Here is a 17,630-nt window from a genome sequence, read left to right as displayed (position 1 = left end):
AATGAAAACAGGATGCACCTGAGCTCAATTGCGAGTCTCATAGCAAAAGGGTCTGAATACTTCTGTAAATAAGGTATTTCTGTTTTTAATATTTAATCATAAAAAAATGCATTTAATCCATTTTAGAATGAGGCTGTAATGTAACAAAATATGGAAAAAGTCAAGGGGTCTGAATACTTTCAGAATGCACTGTATACATAAACACACACAGATACTACACACCCAGACAGAGTATACACAAGTGTGTGTGTGTTGGTTCTTTTATCCTTGTGGGGACCTAAAAATCCCCAAATGTCCCCACAAGGATATTTCCCACATCCCCATGAGGACAAAGGCTATTTTAGGTTCAGCGTTACAATTAGGGTAAGGGTTTAGTGGTAAGGTTTAGGAGTTAGGGTAAGGGTTTGGGGTTAAGGAAAACAGGATTTTGAATGAAAATATACTTTAGGTCCTCACGAGGATAGAAGAACATAATGTGTGCGTGTGTGTGTGTAAAGCTGTTACCAGGAAGTTGTCGTCCTGGAAGGCGTAGTGGAGGGTGGTGATCCACTGACCGTCTCCGTTCACTAGAACGTTTCTCTCCTCGCGGAAACACGCCGTCTGTGTAGGAAACAATGACATCGAGGGGTCAGCTATGACATATTCCCTAGTTGCGTGCACACACAGGCGCGCAATACACACACACACAAATGTGGATCAACAGAGAATTGGAAAACAGTAAAATACTATTTTAAAAAAGGTCAAGTTCATACAGGTCAGTCTGAGGAATTCTTGAAAAACCACATCTTTGAACCATCCTCCTCTCAGTCACTAAAAACCACATCTTTGAACCATCCTCCTCTCAGTCACTAAAAACCACATCTTTGACCCATCCAGGACCTCTACACCAGGCGGTGTCAGAAGAAGGCTCTAAAAATTGTCAAAGACCCCAGCCACCCCAGTCATAGACTGTTCTCTCTACTACCGCATGGCAAGCGGTACCGGAGTGCCAAGTCCAGGACAAAAAGGCTTCTCAACAGTTGTTATCCCCAAGCCATAAGACTCCTGAACAGGTAATCAAAGGGCTACCCAGATTATTTGCACTGTGCCCCCCCCCCCACGACCCCTCTTTTACGCTGCTGCTACTCTCTGTTTATCATATATGCATAGTCAGTTTAACTATACATTCATGTACATACTACCTCAATTGGCCTGACCAACCAGTGCCCCTGCACATTGGCTAACCGGGATATCTGAATTGTGTCCCGCCACCCACCACCCGCCAACCCCCTCTTTTACACTACTGCTACTTTCTGTTCATCATATATGCAGTATCACTTTAACCATATCTACATGTACATACTACCTCAATCTGCCTGACTAACCGGTGTCTGTATGTAGCCTCGCTACTGTATATAGCCTGTCTTTTTACTGTTGTTTTATTTCTTTACCTACCTATTCACCTAATGCCTTTTTTGCACTATTGGTTAGCGCCTGTAAGTAAGCATTTCACTGCAAGGTCTACACCTGTTGTATTTGGCGCACGTGACAAATACACTTTGATTTGATCCACATCTTTAACTCTCCTCCTCTCAGTCACTAAAAACCACATCTTTGAACCCTCCTGCGCTCAGTCACTAAAAACCACATCTTTGAACCCTCCTCCGCTCAGTCACTAAAAACCACATATTTAACCCTCCTCCTCTCAGTCACTAAGTTCCCGTACTCATACTCTCACTCGAGCAGTCTCTTTCTCACAATTTCCCTCACACACAAATGGTCATTCATAGATCCCCCACTTGCTTGCTCTCACTCATGCACCCTATTACATGTCAAGACTGATGTCATGGGGGTAAACAGGATTACCGGTATGTTCAGTGCTGTTTGCTATTCCCACATTTCCAAAAATCCTCCAAACAGGTTCTCTGGAAAAACGTGGGAACTTTAGCAAAGCTTCTGGGAATTTTGCAAACCTACTTTGTGTGCAAAATTTGAAATGCATCTAAAAGACACTCCGCATGTACGCCTCCCTAATATTGTTTTGCACACCCTTTTGCCCTCAGAACAGCCTAAATTCGTCGGAGCATGGACTGAACAAGGTGTTTGTCATGCCCATTCACCCTCTGAATGGCGCACACACACACACACAAATGCATGTCTTGATTGTCCCAAGGCTTAAAAATCCATCTCTATACTGATTGAAGTGGATTAAACAAGTGATATCAATAAGGGAGCATAGCTTTCACCTGAATTCACCTGGCCAGTCTATGTCATGTAAAGAGCAGGTGTTGCTAATGCTTTGTACACTCAGTGTTTAATGCCCTAATAGGTCCATTTTGTCCATATTATCAAAATAGTTCACTAATTGGGCATGCTAAATGCCAACAAATAATACTTTTTTTTCTTCTTTTTTTTTACATTGAAGGTACTACATAAATGTACCAACTCGGTGCCTTTGTGGTTTGAGTGTCCGCCTGAGATTGGAAGGTTGGGAGTTTGAAACCCGGCAAAGTCATACCAAATACTAAAAATGGGAGCCTATGAGTCTCTGTTTGGCACTAAGCATTAAAGAGGTGGATTAGGGGCAAGGACCTGCAACAGACTAGCATCCCGTCCAGAGGGTGTACTTCTACGTCACGCTGCCTCACGCTACAGAAACAGGAGATAGGCTCCTGCTCCTAAGAGCCGTTCCGGCTCGTGAAATGCTACTTACTTTACAACCTGAACTTGGCCAATAATTTTCAATTGCAAAACATTACGTTAAAAAAAAGATACAGATGCTTACTAAATCTATTCCTAAACTGAAAATAATAAACAAAATAGCAATAACCTATTGGGCAATGGGCATACTCAAACAACTGTTTGTATCTACAGTATTTTACCAGACTGACGTCACAATCCAGGGCCAAACCTTATGACAAACAATGTACTGTGTTCTAACTGGATTTGTAACTAGTACATTTCGTCAGGTATTTTAGATTTAGTTTTAGTCCACTTTTAGTAATTTCATCCCTCTTAATTTTAGTTCTTATCAGTCGACTAAACCTCTTGACTATTTTAATCTAGTTTTAGTCACAGTCATTTTAGTCACTTTTTTTCATGAGATTATTCAGATTTACCTTTAACTTATATGGTGTAAATTAAGATAGCCATCTTCAACGAGGCCTACCTTCCCCTCATATGGCTGACGCATTGCTATTGGCAGATTGTAGCAGTGGCAGTTTGTAACCAATGCTAGCAATGATTTATCATACATGGTGCAATAGGAAAGTATTCAGACCCCTTCCCTTTTCCACATTGTTACGTTATAGTCTTATTCTAAAATGGATACACATTTTAATCAAACTGCACACAATACCCCATTATGACAAAGCCAAAACCAGTTTTTAGAAATGTTTGCCATTTTATATACATTGCTCAAAAAAATAGAGGGAACACTAAAATAACACATCCTAGATCTGAATGAATGAAATACAAAATCAAACGAAAAATAATCAATGGAAATCCAATTTATCAACCCATGGAGGTCTGGATTTGGAGTCACACTCAAAATTAAAGTGGAAAACCACACTACAGGCTGATCCAACTTTGATGTAATGTCCTTAAAACAAGTCAAAATGAGGCTCGGTATGACCTCCCTACAACGCCTGGGCGTGCTCCTGATGAGGTGGCGGATGGTCTCCTGAGGGATCTCCTCCCAGACCTGGACTAAAGCATCCGCCAACTCCTGGACAGTCTGTGGTGCAACGTGGCGTTGGTGGATGGAGCGAGACATGATGTCCCAGATGTGCTCAATTGGATTCAGGTCTGGGGAACGGGCGGGCCAGTCCATAGCATCAATGCCTTCCTCTTGCAGGAACTGCTGACACACTCCAGCCACATGAGGTCTAGCATTGTCTTGCATTAGGAGGAACCCAGGGCCAACCGCACCAGCATATGGTCTCACAAGGGGTCTGAGGATCTCATCTCGGGTACCTAATGGCAGTCAGGCTACCTCTGGCGAGCACATGGAGGGCTGTGCGGCCCCCAAAAGAAATGCCACCCCACACCATGACTGACCCACCGCCAAACCGGTCATGCTGGAGGATGTTGCAGGCAGCAGAACGTTCTCCACGGTGTCTCCAGACTCTGTCACATGTGCTCAGTGTGAACCTGCTTTCATCTGTGAAGAGCACAGGGCGCCAGTGGCGAATTTGCCAATCTTGGTGTTCTCTGGCAAATGCCAAACGTCCTGCACGGTGTTGGGCTGTAAGCACAACCCCCACCTGTGGACGTCGGGCCCTCATACCACCCTCGTGGAGTCTGTTTCTGACCGTTTGAGCAGACACATGCACATTTGTGGCCTGCTGGAGGTCATTTTGCAGGGCTCTGGCAGTGCTCCTCCTGCTCCTCCTTGCACAAAGGCGGAGGTAGCGGTCCTGCTGCTGGGTTGTTGCCCTCCTATGGCCTCCTCCACGTCTCCTGATGTACTGGCCTGTCTCCTGGTAGCGCCTCCATGCTCTGGACACTACCCTGACAGACACAGCAAACCTTCTTGCCACAGCTCGCATTGATGTGCCATCCTGGATGAGCTGCACTACCTGAGCCACTTGTGTGGGTTGTAGACTCCGTCTCATGCTACCACTAGAGTGAAAGCACCGCCAGCATTCAAAAGTGACCAAAACATCAGCCAGGAAGCATAGGAACTGAGAAGTGGTCTGTGGTGGTCACCACCTGCAGAACCACTCCTTTATTGGGGGTGTCTTGCTAATTGCCTATAATTTCCACCTGTTGTCTATTCCATTTGCACAACAGCATGTGAAATTTATTGTCAATCAGTGTTGCTTCCTAAGTGGACAGTTTGATTTCACAGAAGTGTGATTGACTTGGCGTTACATTGTGTTGTTTAAGTGTTCCCTTTATTTTTTTGAGCAGTGTATTAGCAAGAATTTAAGCTTTCAGCCGATGTAAGACACTGCTATGTACCAACATTTGCTGTTACTCTAAAATCTGCTATCTTGATATAACGCGCTGCATGATTTACAACTGTCCCGTTGACGGAACGCCGATCCTTTTAAAGTGACTATGCATATATGGTAAACAGAGAGTAGCAGCAGTATAAAGAGGGGTTGGGGATGGGACACAACGCAAATAGTCTGGGTAGCCATTTGATTACCGGTTCAGGAGTCTTATGGCTTGGTGGTAAAAGCTGTTGAGAAGGCTTTTGGTCCTAGACTTGGCACTCCGGTACCGCTTGCCATGCGGTAGCAGAGAGAACAGTATGACTGGGGTGGGGTCTTTGAACATTTTTAGGGCCTTCCTCTGACACCGCCTGGTGTAGAGGTCCTGAATGGCAGGCAGCTTAGCCCCAGTGATGTACTGGGCCGTACATGCTACCCTCTGTAGTGCCTTACGGTCGGAGGCCGAGCAGTTGCCGTACCAGGCAGTGATGCAACCAGTCAGGATGCTCTCGATGTTGCAGCTGTAGAACCTTTTGAGGATCTCAGGACCCATGCCAAATCTTTTTAGTTTCCTGAGGCGGGAATAGGCTTTGTCGTGCCCTCTTTACGACTATCTAGTTTGTTGGTGATGTGGACACTACAGCCCCGTCAATGAGAATGGGGGCCTGCTCGGTCCTCCTTTTCCTGTAGTCGACAATCATCTCCTTAGTCTTGGTCACGTTGAGGGATAGGTTGTTATTCTGGCACCACCCGGCCAAGTCTCTGACCTCCTCCCTATAGGCTGTCCATTCGTTGTCGATGATCAGGCCTACCACTGATGTGTCGTCTGAAAACGTAATGATGGTGTTGGAGTCGTACCTGGCTACGCAGTCGTGGGTGAACAGGGAGTACAGGAGGGGACTGAGCACGCACCCCTGAGGAGCTCCAGTGTTGAGGATCAGCGTGGCAGATGTGTTGCTAACTACCCTCTACCACCTGGGGGCGGCACATCAGGAAGTGCAGGATCCAGTTGCAAAGGGAGGCGTTTAGTCCCATGATCCTTAGCTTAGTGATGAGCTTTGAGGGCACTATGGTGTTGAATGCTGATCTGTAGTCAATGAATAGCATTCTCACGTAGGTGTTCCTTTTGTCCGGGTGGGAAAGTGCCGTATGGAGTGCAATAGAGATTGCAATATCTGTGGATCTGTTTGGGCGGTACGCAAATTGGAGTAGGTCTAGAGTTTCTGGGATAATGGTGTTGATGTGAGCCATTACCAGCCTTTCAAAGCACTTCATGGCTACGGACGTGAGTGCTACGGGTTTGTAGTCATTTAAGCAGAACATATTGATGCAGTAATAGCTAAGATGGGGAGAAGTTTGTCTACAATTAAGTGATGCTCTGCCTTCTTAACACTATCAACAAGGCAGGTCCTACAGGCCCTAGTTTTGTCGCACCTTGACTACTGTTCAGTCGTGTGGTCAGGTGCCACAAAAAAGGCCTTAGGAAAATAGAAATTGGCTCAGAACAAGACAGCACGGCTGGCCGTTGGATGTACACAGAGAGCTAATATTAATAATATGCATGTCAATCTCTCCTGGCTGAAAGTGGAGGAGAGATTGACGTCATCACTACTTTTATTTATGAGAGGTATTGACATGTTTGACATGCACCGAGCTGTCTGTCTAAACTACTGGCACACAGCTCGGAGACCCATTAACACCCCACAAGAAATGCCACCAGAGGTCTCTTCACAGTCCAGAACAGACTATGGGAGGTGCACAGTACTACATAGAGCCATGACTACATGGAACTCTATTCCACATCAAGTAACTGACACAAGCAGTAAAATTAGATTTAAAAAAAAACAGATTAAAAAACACCTTATGGAACAGCGGGGACTGAAGCAACACACACAATACATACACATGGACTTATTACTGTAGATATGTGGTCGTGGTGGAGTACGGGCCTGAGGGCACACAGTGTGTTGTGAAATCTGTGAATGTATTGTAATGATTTTAAAATGGTATAAACTGCCTTAATTTTGCTGGACCCTAGGAAGAGGGCAATAGCTAATGGGGATCCATAATAAATACAAGTGTTTGTCTGGGTGAGCGTGGCTAACATAATCATTGTCAACCATGAAAATGAAGCCTTGAGCACTTATTGGGAGCACAAATCAGTATGCGGAAATGGGTCTGCTCTATCACATATAAATAAAACTACAAGACCTTGACTTGACTGGGAATATCCCATCTAGCATTTCTATTTATAGCTTTCAATTGGAGATTTTGGACACTACAGTATGATCCTTACCTCTGCTCTCTTCAGCATCTCCCACTTGTTCAGGATCTTCATGGCGTACACGCGTTCTGTGTTCTTCATCTTCACCACCGCAACCTAGAGACGGGGAGAGAAATGGAGGGAGTGGGAGAGAGATAAAGAAAGAGATGGAGGGGGGGGAGAGTGGGAGAGAGAGAAATCATTAACACAATTAAAATGCAGCCTAATTAAGAGAGCTGAGAATTGCCGGTTCTTCCTTATTGATGTTTCCTGCACTTTACTACTGGCCTAGTTACTGTAAACTAGGAGTCTCCCCCAGGACCCACTGCTTTCTAAGATAGTGGGTGCATTCCAAATGGCACCATATTAGCTATATTGGGCCCTGGTCAAGAGAAATGCACTATTTATTTTTTTATGTATTTCACAGACTTCCCTAGTTAAATAACAAATTCTTATTTAGAATGACGGCCTACCCCGGCCAAACCCTCCCCTAACCCGGATGACGCTGGGCCAATTGTGCGCCGCCCTATGGGACTCCCAATCACGGCCAGTTGTGATACAGCCCGGGATGGAACCAGGGTCTCTAGTGACGCCTCTAGCACTGAGATGCAGTACCTGAGACTGCTGCGCCACTCGGGAGCCCTAGGGAATAGGGTGCCATTTGGGTGGCAGCCAGTGTTTTGATTAGAGGTCGACCGATTAATTAGGGCTGATGTCAGGTTTTCATAACAATCGGAAATCGGTATTTCTGGACACTGAATGTGGCCTATTATTATTAATATATATATATATATATATATATATATATATATATATATATTAATTAATTAATTAAACTATATATAACGCAACGTCTAGATGCAAGAGGTTAATCGGTATCGGCTTTTTTTGGTCCTCCAATAATCGGTATCGGCGTCGAAAAATCATAATCGGTCGACCTCTAGTTTTGATCCTCATGTGCACACCAACATCCAGTATGCATTAAGGGGGAATACAGGCTTGTGTTCATTAGGCAGCAAATGGAAGAAAACGGACAGAAAAAGGGAAGGGCTAACAGGACTTGTCCAATAAAAAAACACTAATTTAGATTTTTCCGTTGCAAGCCAGCACACTACAGTGTTTCCCTTAACATTGTACATACGGCCTTTTTGCCCTCTCACTAAGCTCTGTCCCGCCGTCTAAAATATTTTGGCTTAAACATTTTGGATTTTGATTTGAGGTGAGGGCCTATTTTGATTATTTTCCAGATGGGGCGCAATTAGGCCCTAAAATCAAAAATGTTGAAGCCAAAATATTTTAGACAGGGGTGGGACAGAGCTTAGTGGGAGGGCAAAAAGCCATATGTACAATGTTAGGGGAAACACTGTAGTATGCTGGCTTGTGGAGATTCTGGTCCGTAAAATAGTTCTGGCCCTAGACATATGTATGAGAGCTGTTAATGAGCTATGATTAAAAAGACATAAAAGCTTTTTACCTCTACAGAATTGGTGTCCCTAAACCAGGACAGTTGTTGCTCAATATACAATAATGTGACTAGAATGACGTTGTAAACAGCCAACTTTTTTAATCTAACTGCATTGTCCAATTTTCAGTAGCTATTACAGCCAAAATATACCATGCAATTGTTTGAGGATAGTGCAGAACAAAACACTTATCACGGCAAATGGTGAAAAACATTCACCTCTGAAAGTAAACAATGTACTTACATTCAGTAATCTTGCACTTGTCATCCTAAGGGTCCCAGAGATAAAATGTAGCATAATTTTGTTTGATAAAATCAATTTTTATATTTTCGAACTGGGTTCTACAGTTAGACCCCACTGCTGTCTCTGGCTCCACACCCACCCCGCCCGGCCATCCAGATGTGTGAAGGTTAGTGTTTTATTCTGTAGGGAAGCTAATAATCCATCATGTATGACATTCCTGGGAGTGTGTAAACTTAAATGTTGTATTACCATGTCATTTTTGTATGTGCTCTATAGTTATGTACTTAAAAATGTATAAATTGACCACGTCGGCACATTTGGGACTCGTGGCAGTCTAACTTTGCACATACACTGCTGCCATCTTGTGGACAACATCTAAATTACACCTAGAATCCCTGCCTCACTGTACGCCTCTCTCTTAAATTTCAAAAATGGAAAAAAAAACAGCCTGTTTTTTGGTTTGTATTATCTTTTACGTTATATTCTCCGACAATTTCACATTTCCACAAACTTCAAAGTGTTTCCTTTCAAATGGTATCAAGAAAATGCATATCCTTGCTTCAGGTCCTGAGCTACAGGCAGTTAGATTTGGGTATGTCATTTTAGGCGGAAATTGGAGAAAATGGATTTATTAAGATGCAAATTCAAAACCGTACACAAGCACTTACCGGCCAAATACATCTAAACCAACAGTTATGGTGCTTCAGATACATCTGGGGACAGGGGTTAGATACTTACAGTTGAAGTTGGAAGTTTACATATACTTAGGTTGGAATCATTAAAACTCGTTTTTCCAACTACTCCACAAATTTCTTGTTCACTTCTTTGTGTTAGGGGGCGGTATTTTGACGTCCGGATGAAAAGCGTGCCCAAAGTAAACTGCCTGCTACTCAGGCCCAGAAGCTAGGATATGCATATAATTATAACAATGGATTATTTGGGACCAAACCAACATTTGTTATTGACACCATTCAAACAGTTTTAGAAACTTTAGGGTGTTTTCTATCCAAAGCCAATAATTATATGCATATTTTAGTTACTGGGCAGGAGTAGTAACCAGATTAAATCGGCATCCATTGTTATATCCAAATAGCGGTGTTTTGTTCGTGCGTTCAAGACACTACCCGAAAGGGTAAATAAGGGTGACGAGCATGGCGCATTTCGTGACAAAAAGAAATCTAAATATTCCATTACCGTACTTCGAAGCATGTCAACCGCTGTTTAAAATCTATTTTTTATGCCATTTTTCTCGTAAAAAAGCGATACTATTCCGACCGGGAAATCGTTTTTTATTACAAAGAGAGTGAAAGTAAAAGCATGCTATCCCCTCATGCACGAGCCTCAGTCTAATGGCCCTCTGATAGAGCACTTGCCAAACGCGCTAATGTGTTTCAGCCTGGGGATGGAATTACATCATTCAGCTTTTTCCCGCCTTCTGAGAGCCCATGGGAGCCGTAGGAAGTGTCACGTCATGCCAGAGATCCCCTGTATTTGTTAGAGATGATCAAGGAGGGCAAGAAATGGTCAGACAGGCCACTTCCTGCATGGAATCTTCTCAGGTTTTGGCCTGCCAAATGAGTTCTGTTATACTCACAGACACAATGCAAACAGTTTTAGAAACTTTAGGGTGTTTTCTATCCAAAGCCAATAATTATATGCATATTCTAGTTACTGGGCAGGAGTAGTAACCAGATTAAATCGGGTACGTTTTTTTATCCGGCCGTGCAAATACTGCCCCCTAGCCCCAACAGGTTAATCAATATACACATAATACCCCATAATGACAAAGGAATACCAGATTAAGACATTTTGGCAAATTTATAAAAAATATAAAATTGAAATATTACATTTACATGAGTACTCAGACCCTTTACTTAGTACTTTGTTGAAGCACCTTTGGCAGCAGTTGCATCCGAGTCTACTTGGGTATGACGCTACAAGCTTGGCACACCTGTATTTGGGGGGTTTCTCCCATTCTTCTCTGCAGATCCTCTCAAGCTCTGTCAGGTTGGATGCGGAGCGCCACCGCACAGCCATTTTCAAGTCTCTCCAGAGATGTTCGATCGGGTGATGGTCCGGTCTCTGGCTTGGTCACTCAAGGACAGGTTTGACGCTTGGCATTCAGACCAGAGAATCTTGTTTCTCACGATCAGAGTCCTTTAGGTGCTTTCTCCCCCGATTGTCCAGTTTGGCCGGGCAGCCAGCTCTAGGAAGTGTCTTGGTGGTTCTAAATTTCTTTCATTTAAGAATGATGGAGGCCACTGTGTTCTTGGGGACCTTCAATGCTGCAAACATTTTTTGGTACCCTTCCCCAGATCTGTGCCGAGACACAATCCTGTCTCGGAGCTCAACGGACAATTCCTTCGACCTCATGGCTTGACTTGCTCTGACATGCAGTCAACTGTGGAACCTTATATAGACAGGTGGGTGCCTTTCCAAATCATGTCCAATCAATTGAATTTACCACAGGTGGACTCAAATCAAGTTGTAGAAACATCAAGGATGATCAATGAAAAAAGGATGCACATGAGCTCAATTTCGAGTCGCATAGCAAATAAGGTATCTGGGTTTTTTTTAGAATATGCTAACATTTCTAAAACCCTGTTTTCGCTTTGCCATTATGGGGTATTGTGGTTGGAGGATTTTTTAAAATTTAATCCATTTCAGAATATGGCTGTGACGTAACAAAATGTGGAAAAAGTAAATGGGTGTTTGGCAACACAAACACTGGTTGACAGGCGCAAGCAGTGTGGGTGAACTGATTGAAATACATGTACATGTAGAAAGAAAAAAAAAGTTGCGCATGCAAAGTAGCCGGTCTAGTGGGTGTCGGACCAAATCCACTTCGGCATCCATCTGTGTTCTCCTTCCCCCTCTGACTCTATTTTCCCCTTCACTCTTCTTTCCCCTCGCTCTCTGTGATTATCTGGCTTTTGCTCCCTTCTCTTGGTTCCCTTATCCCTCCTCTCATCCCTCGCTCGCTCTGTGATTCTGTTTTTTGCGACCATCTCTAGTTTCCCTTTCCCTCTTCTCATCCCTCGCTCTCTTTGTGATTATCTGTTTTTTGCTCCTGTGTCTTGGTTCCCTTTCCCTATTCTTTCTGCTCTCTGTGATTATCTGGGTTTTTCTCCCGTCTCCCGTGTTCCCTTTCCCTCTTCTCATCCCTCGCTCTCTGTGAGGATCTGTGTTTTGCTCCTGTGTCCTGCGTTCCCTTTCCCTCTTCTCATCCCTCGCTCTCTTTGTGATTATCTGTTTTTTGCTCCTGTGTCTTGGTTCCCTTTCCCTATTCTTTCTGCTCTCTTTGTGATTATCTGGGTTTTTCTCCCGTCTCCCGTGTTCCCTTTCCCTCTTCTCATCCCTCGCTCTCTGTGAGGATCTGTGTTTTGCTCCTGTGTCCTGCGTTCCCTTTCCCTCTTCTCATCCCTCGCTCTCTTTGTGATTATCTGTTTTTTGCTCCTGTGTCGTGGTTCCCTTTCCCTATTCTTTCTGCTCTCTTTGTGATTATCTGGGTTTTTCTCCCGTCTCCCGTGTTCCCTTTCCCTCTTCTCATCCCTCGCTCTCTGTGAGGATCTGTGTTTTGCTCCTGTGTCCTGCGTTCCCTTTCCCTCTTCTCATCCCTCGCTCTCTCTGTGATTATCTGGTTTTTGCGACCGTCTCTTGGTTCCCTTTCCCTCTACTCATCCATCACTCTCTCTGTGATTATCAGGCTTTTGCTCCCGTCTCTTGGTTCCCTTTCCCTCTTCTTTCCCTCTCACTTTTATCACAGTCGTTCTTGCTCTCCCTTGTTTTAAAAGTCATGCAGGGTGAGTTTCAGAGGGAGGAAGGAACAGTCAAGACGGAGTGAGCTTTTTGGCATTAGTCGGAGAGGGACGGTTCTCTGACCGCCATTTCTCCCTGAAAAGGACTTTGTTAAATGTGGTGAGAGAGAGACAGAGAGGGAGACACTATCCATCATAAGTGTTTGGCCTGCATTTCCTGTTTATCTGGAAAGGCATCATGTAACTTACAAGCCCACGGGAAACTGCAGAGGGCGCGAGGTAGGGCAGAGTCGACGGCAACAGCAGCTAACAGGACGTAGAGACTCGCAGCCTTGTTCACATAGAAACACTCACAGTGAGAAAGTGCAAAGTAACAGCGCGCACACACACACACACACACACACACACCCGAGTGACCAAGCTATTAAATTAGCGCTTACAACTAGGTCTTATATTTTGAAATCGACAATAACAATGGTTGAATTAATTGTGTTAACTAGCAAAAAGTGACGTGGAGTATTGGTTTCACAAAAAGTATCATAAAGTTTGAACTTCATCAGTGTTACCACCCTCAAGATGGCACCCCTTAAAGCAAACAAACCACATCCTAGCTAGCAGCCAAAGCACTGGACTGAACTTAAATGGCCCTGCCCAGTTTATGTGAAATGGCACATTATCAGTGTGTGCGGGACATTATCTGTTAAGGGAAACACTATTTTGGGCAGTTCCCCCTTGGTTACGGTATTCCTTTCCTGAGGGTTTCCTGGAAGCAGGGCTGTTGTCCGGACCTCCTTGTGCCAAGTGTGTGTGTGTGTTCGGTGTGTGTGTGTGCATTTTAAATAGTACCAAGTACTAGTCCAAGTCTAAGGACGTCTAGCTGAGACAAGGCATGAACACAAATACAAAAGTCAGCGTCACAAATTAAATAATTAAAATTAGAAAACATTGGTAAAATATTATATTGTCATTTAAAGAATTATAGATTTACATCTCTTGAACGCAATCAACTTGCCAGATTTAAAAATAACCTTACTGGGAAATCACCCTTTGCAATAATCTGAGCACTGCGCCCAGAAAAATACGCGTTGCGATACAGACTAGACGTCATGTTGGGGAGATCGAAAATCGAAAATACTATGTAAATAATCCATTACCTTTGATTCTCTTCATCAGATGTCACTTCCAGGTATCACAGGTCCATAACGAATGTAGTTTTGTTCAAAAAAGCTCATCATTTATGTCCAAAAATCTCCGTCTCGTTAGCACATGATGTAAGCCAGCCGGACTTCTCGTCATGAACGAGGGGAAAAAAATATATTTCCGTTCGTTCAAACATGTCAAACGTTGTATAGCATAAATCATTAGGGCCTTTTTTAACCAGAACATGAATAATATTCAAGGTGGACGAATGCATACTCTTTTATAACGTATTGGAACGAGGGTACCCAACATGAACTCGCGCGCCAGGTGTCTAATGGGACATCATCGTTCCATGGCTCTTGTTCGGTCAGATCTCCCTCCAGAAGACTCAAAACACTTTGTAAAGGCTGGTGACATCTAGTGGAAGCAATAGGAAGTGCCAAAATATTCCTAAGCCCCTGTGTTTTTCAATGGGATAGGTTTAAAGTCAATACAACACATCAGGTATCCACTTCCTGTCAGAAAATGTCTCAGGGTTTTGCCTGCCAAATGAGTTCTGTTATACTCACAGACACCATTCAAACAGTTTTAGAAACTTTAGAGTGTTTTCTATCCATATATAATAAGTATATGCATATTCTAGTTACTGGGTAGGATTAGTAACCAGATTAAATCGGGTACATTTTTTTTATCCAGACGTGCAAATGCTGCCCCCTAGCCCCAACAGGTTAAGAAGCCAAGGTAAGCTGCTAGCTAGCATTAAAATGATCTTATAAAAAAACAATCAATGAATCATAATCACTAGTTAAACTAGTAATATCATCAACCATGTGTAGTTATCTAGCCTGTCCTGCGTTACATATAATCGATGCGGTGCGCATTCGCGAAAAAGGACTGTCGTTGCTCCAACGTGTACCTAACCATAAACATCAATGTCTTTCTTAAAATCAATACACAAGTATATATTTTTAAACTTGCATATTAGTTAATATTGCCTGCTAACATGAATTTCTTTTAAATAGGGAAAATGTGTCACCTCTGCAACAGAATCAGAGTATATGCAGCAGTTTGGGCCGCCTGGCTCGTTGCGAACTGTGTGAATACTATTTCTTCCTAACAAAGATAGCCAACTTCGCCAAACGGGGATGATTTAACAAAAGCGCATATGCAAAAAAAGCACAATCGTTGCACGACTCTACCTAACCATAAACATCAAAGCCTTTCTTAAAATCAATACACAGAAGTATATATTTTTAAACCTGCATATTTAGCTAAAAGAAATCCAGGTTAGCAGGCAATATTAACCAGGTGAAATTGTGTCATTTTGCGTTCATTGCACGCAGAGTCAGGGTATATGCAACAGTTTGGGCCGCCTGGCTCGTTGCAAACTAATTTGCCAGAATTTCACGTAATTATGACATAACATTGAAGGTTGTGCAATGTAACAGGAATATTTAGACTTAGGGATGCCACCCGTTAGATAAAATACGGAACGGTTCCGTATTTCACTGAAAGAATAAACGCTAGTTTCCGGATTCAACCATATTAACCTGTTGGGTCTAGGGGGCAGCATTTGCACGTCTGGATAAAAAAAATGTACCCGATTTAATCTGGTTACTAATCCTACCCAGTAACTAGAATATGCATATACTTATTATATATGGATAGAAAACACTCTAAAGTTTCCAAAACTGTTTGAATGGTGTCTGTGAGTATAACAGAACTCATTTGGCAGGCAAAACCCTGAGACATTTTCTGACAGGAAGTGGATACCTGATGTGTTGTATTGACTTTAAACCTATCCCATTGAAAAACACAGGGGTTTAGGAATATTTTGGCACTTCCTATTGCTTCCACTAGATGTCACCAGCCTTTACAAAGTGTTTTGAGTCTTCTGGAGGGAGATCTGACCGAACAAGAGCCATGGAACGGTGATGTCCCATTAGACACCTGGCGCGCTACTTCATGTTGGGTACCCTCGTTCCAATACGTTATAAAAGACTATGCATTCGTCCACCTTGAATATTATTCATGTTCTGGTTAAAAAAGGCCCTAATGATTTATGCTATACAACGTTTGACATGTTTGAACGAACGGAAATATATTTTTTCCCCTCGTTCATGACGAGAAGTCCGGCTGGCTTACATCATGTGCTAACGAGACGGAGATTTTTGGACATAAATGATGAGCTTTTTTGAACAAAACTACATTCGTTATGGACCTGTGATACCTGGAAGTGACATCTGATGAAGAGAATCAAAGGTAATGGATTATTTACATAGTATTTTCGATTTTAGATCTCCCCAACATGACGTCTAGTCTGTATCGCAACGCGTATTTTTCTGGGCGCAGTGCTCAGATTATTGCAAAGTGTGATTTCCCAGTAAGGTTATTTTTAAATCTGGCAAGTTGATTGCGTTCAAAAGATGTAAATCTATAATTCTTTAAATGACAATATAATATTTTACCAATGTTTTCTAATTTTAATTATTTAATTTGTGACGCTGACTTGACTGCCGGTTATTGGAGGGAAACGATTTCCTCAACATCAATGCCATAGTAAAACGCTGTTTTTGGATATAAATATCAACTTGATAGAACTAAAAATGCATGCATTGTCTAACATAATGTCCTAGGAGTGTCATCTGATGGAGATTGTAAAAGGTTAGTGTATCATTTTAGCTGGTTTTATGGTTTTGGTGACCCTGTCTTTGACTTGACAAAACATTACACACAACTCTTGTAAATGTACTGTCCTAACATACTCTAAATTTATGCTTTCGCCGTAAAACCTTTTTGAAATCGTAAAACGTGGTTAGATTAAGGAGATGTTTATCTTTCAAATGGTGTAACATAGTTGTATTTTTGAAAAATTTGAATTTTGACATTTATTTGGATTCAAATTTGCCGCTCTTGAAATGCACCTGCTGTTGATGGAGTGCACCACGGGTGGCACGCTAGCGTCCCACCTAGCCCCAAGAGGTTAATGACCTAAAGCTCGTGTTTCTGTGTGTTATATTATAATTATGTCTATGATTTGATAGAGCAGTCTGACTGAGCGGTGGTAGCCACCAGCAGGCTCGTAAGCATTCATTCAAACAGCACTTTCGTGCATTTTGCCAGCAGCTCTTCGCAATGCATTGCGCTGTTTGACTTCAAGCCTATCAACTCCCAAGATTAGGCTGGTGTAACCGATATGAAATGGCTAGCTAGTTAGCCGGGTGCGCGCTAATAGCGTTTCAAACGTCACTCGCTCTGAGACTTGGAGTAGTTGTTCCCCTTGCTCTGCATGGGTAACGCTGCTTCGAGGGTGGCTGTTGTCGTTGTGTTCCTGGTTTGAGCCCAGGTAAGAGCTAGGAGAGGGACGGAAGCTATACTGTTACACTGGCAAAACTAAAGTGCCTGTAAGAACATCCAATAGTCAAAAGGTATATGAAATACAAATCGTATAGAGACAAATAGTCCTATAATTCCAATAATAACTACAACCTAAAACTTCTTACCTGGGAATATTGAAGACTCATGTTAAAAGGAACCACCAGCTTTCATATGTTCTCATGTTCTGAGCAAGGAACTTAAACGTTAGCTTTTTTACATGGCACATAATGCACTTTTACTTTCTTCTCTAACACTTTGTTTTTGCATTAGTTAAACCAAATTGAACATGTTTCATTATTTATTTGAAGCTAAATTGATTTTATTGATGTATTATATTAAGTTAAAATAAGTGTTCATTCAGTATTGTTGTAATTGTCATCATTACAATAATAAAAAATAAATAAATAAATAAATAAATAAATAAATATATATATATATATATATATATATATATATATATATATAT

The 17,630-nt window shown here is 42.5% G+C and overlaps 1 protein-coding gene across 8 annotated transcripts in view; it reads right to left on the bottom strand.

The window, feature by feature from the left end:
• LOC106607646 (serine/threonine-protein kinase MRCK beta) overlaps positions 1-17,630 on the bottom strand; it is a 133,488-nt gene that overhangs the window by 91,983 nt on the left and 23,875 nt on the right. For all 8 annotated transcript variants that reach the window (XR_001329245.3, XM_045720721.2, XM_045720720.2 and 5 more), the window contains 2 exons: positions 7,216-7,299; positions 505-600 (listed from right to left, as the gene is read on the bottom strand). Coding sequence is in view for 7 of the 8 variants with exons in the window: in XM_045720721.2 (XP_045576677.2) it covers positions 505-600; positions 7,216-7,299 (180 nt within the window). In the remaining variant the exon portion in view is untranslated. The remainder of the gene's footprint in view (positions 1-504; positions 601-7,215; positions 7,300-17,630) is intronic.

Source organism: Salmo salar, chromosome 06, assembly GCF_965601325.2.
Source record: "Salmo salar chromosome 06, fSalSal1, whole genome shotgun sequence".
In the NCBI taxonomy this organism is placed as follows: Eukaryota; Metazoa; Chordata; class Actinopteri; order Salmoniformes; family Salmonidae; genus Salmo; species Salmo salar.
This window is presented reverse-complemented; position numbering and strand designations above follow the sequence as displayed.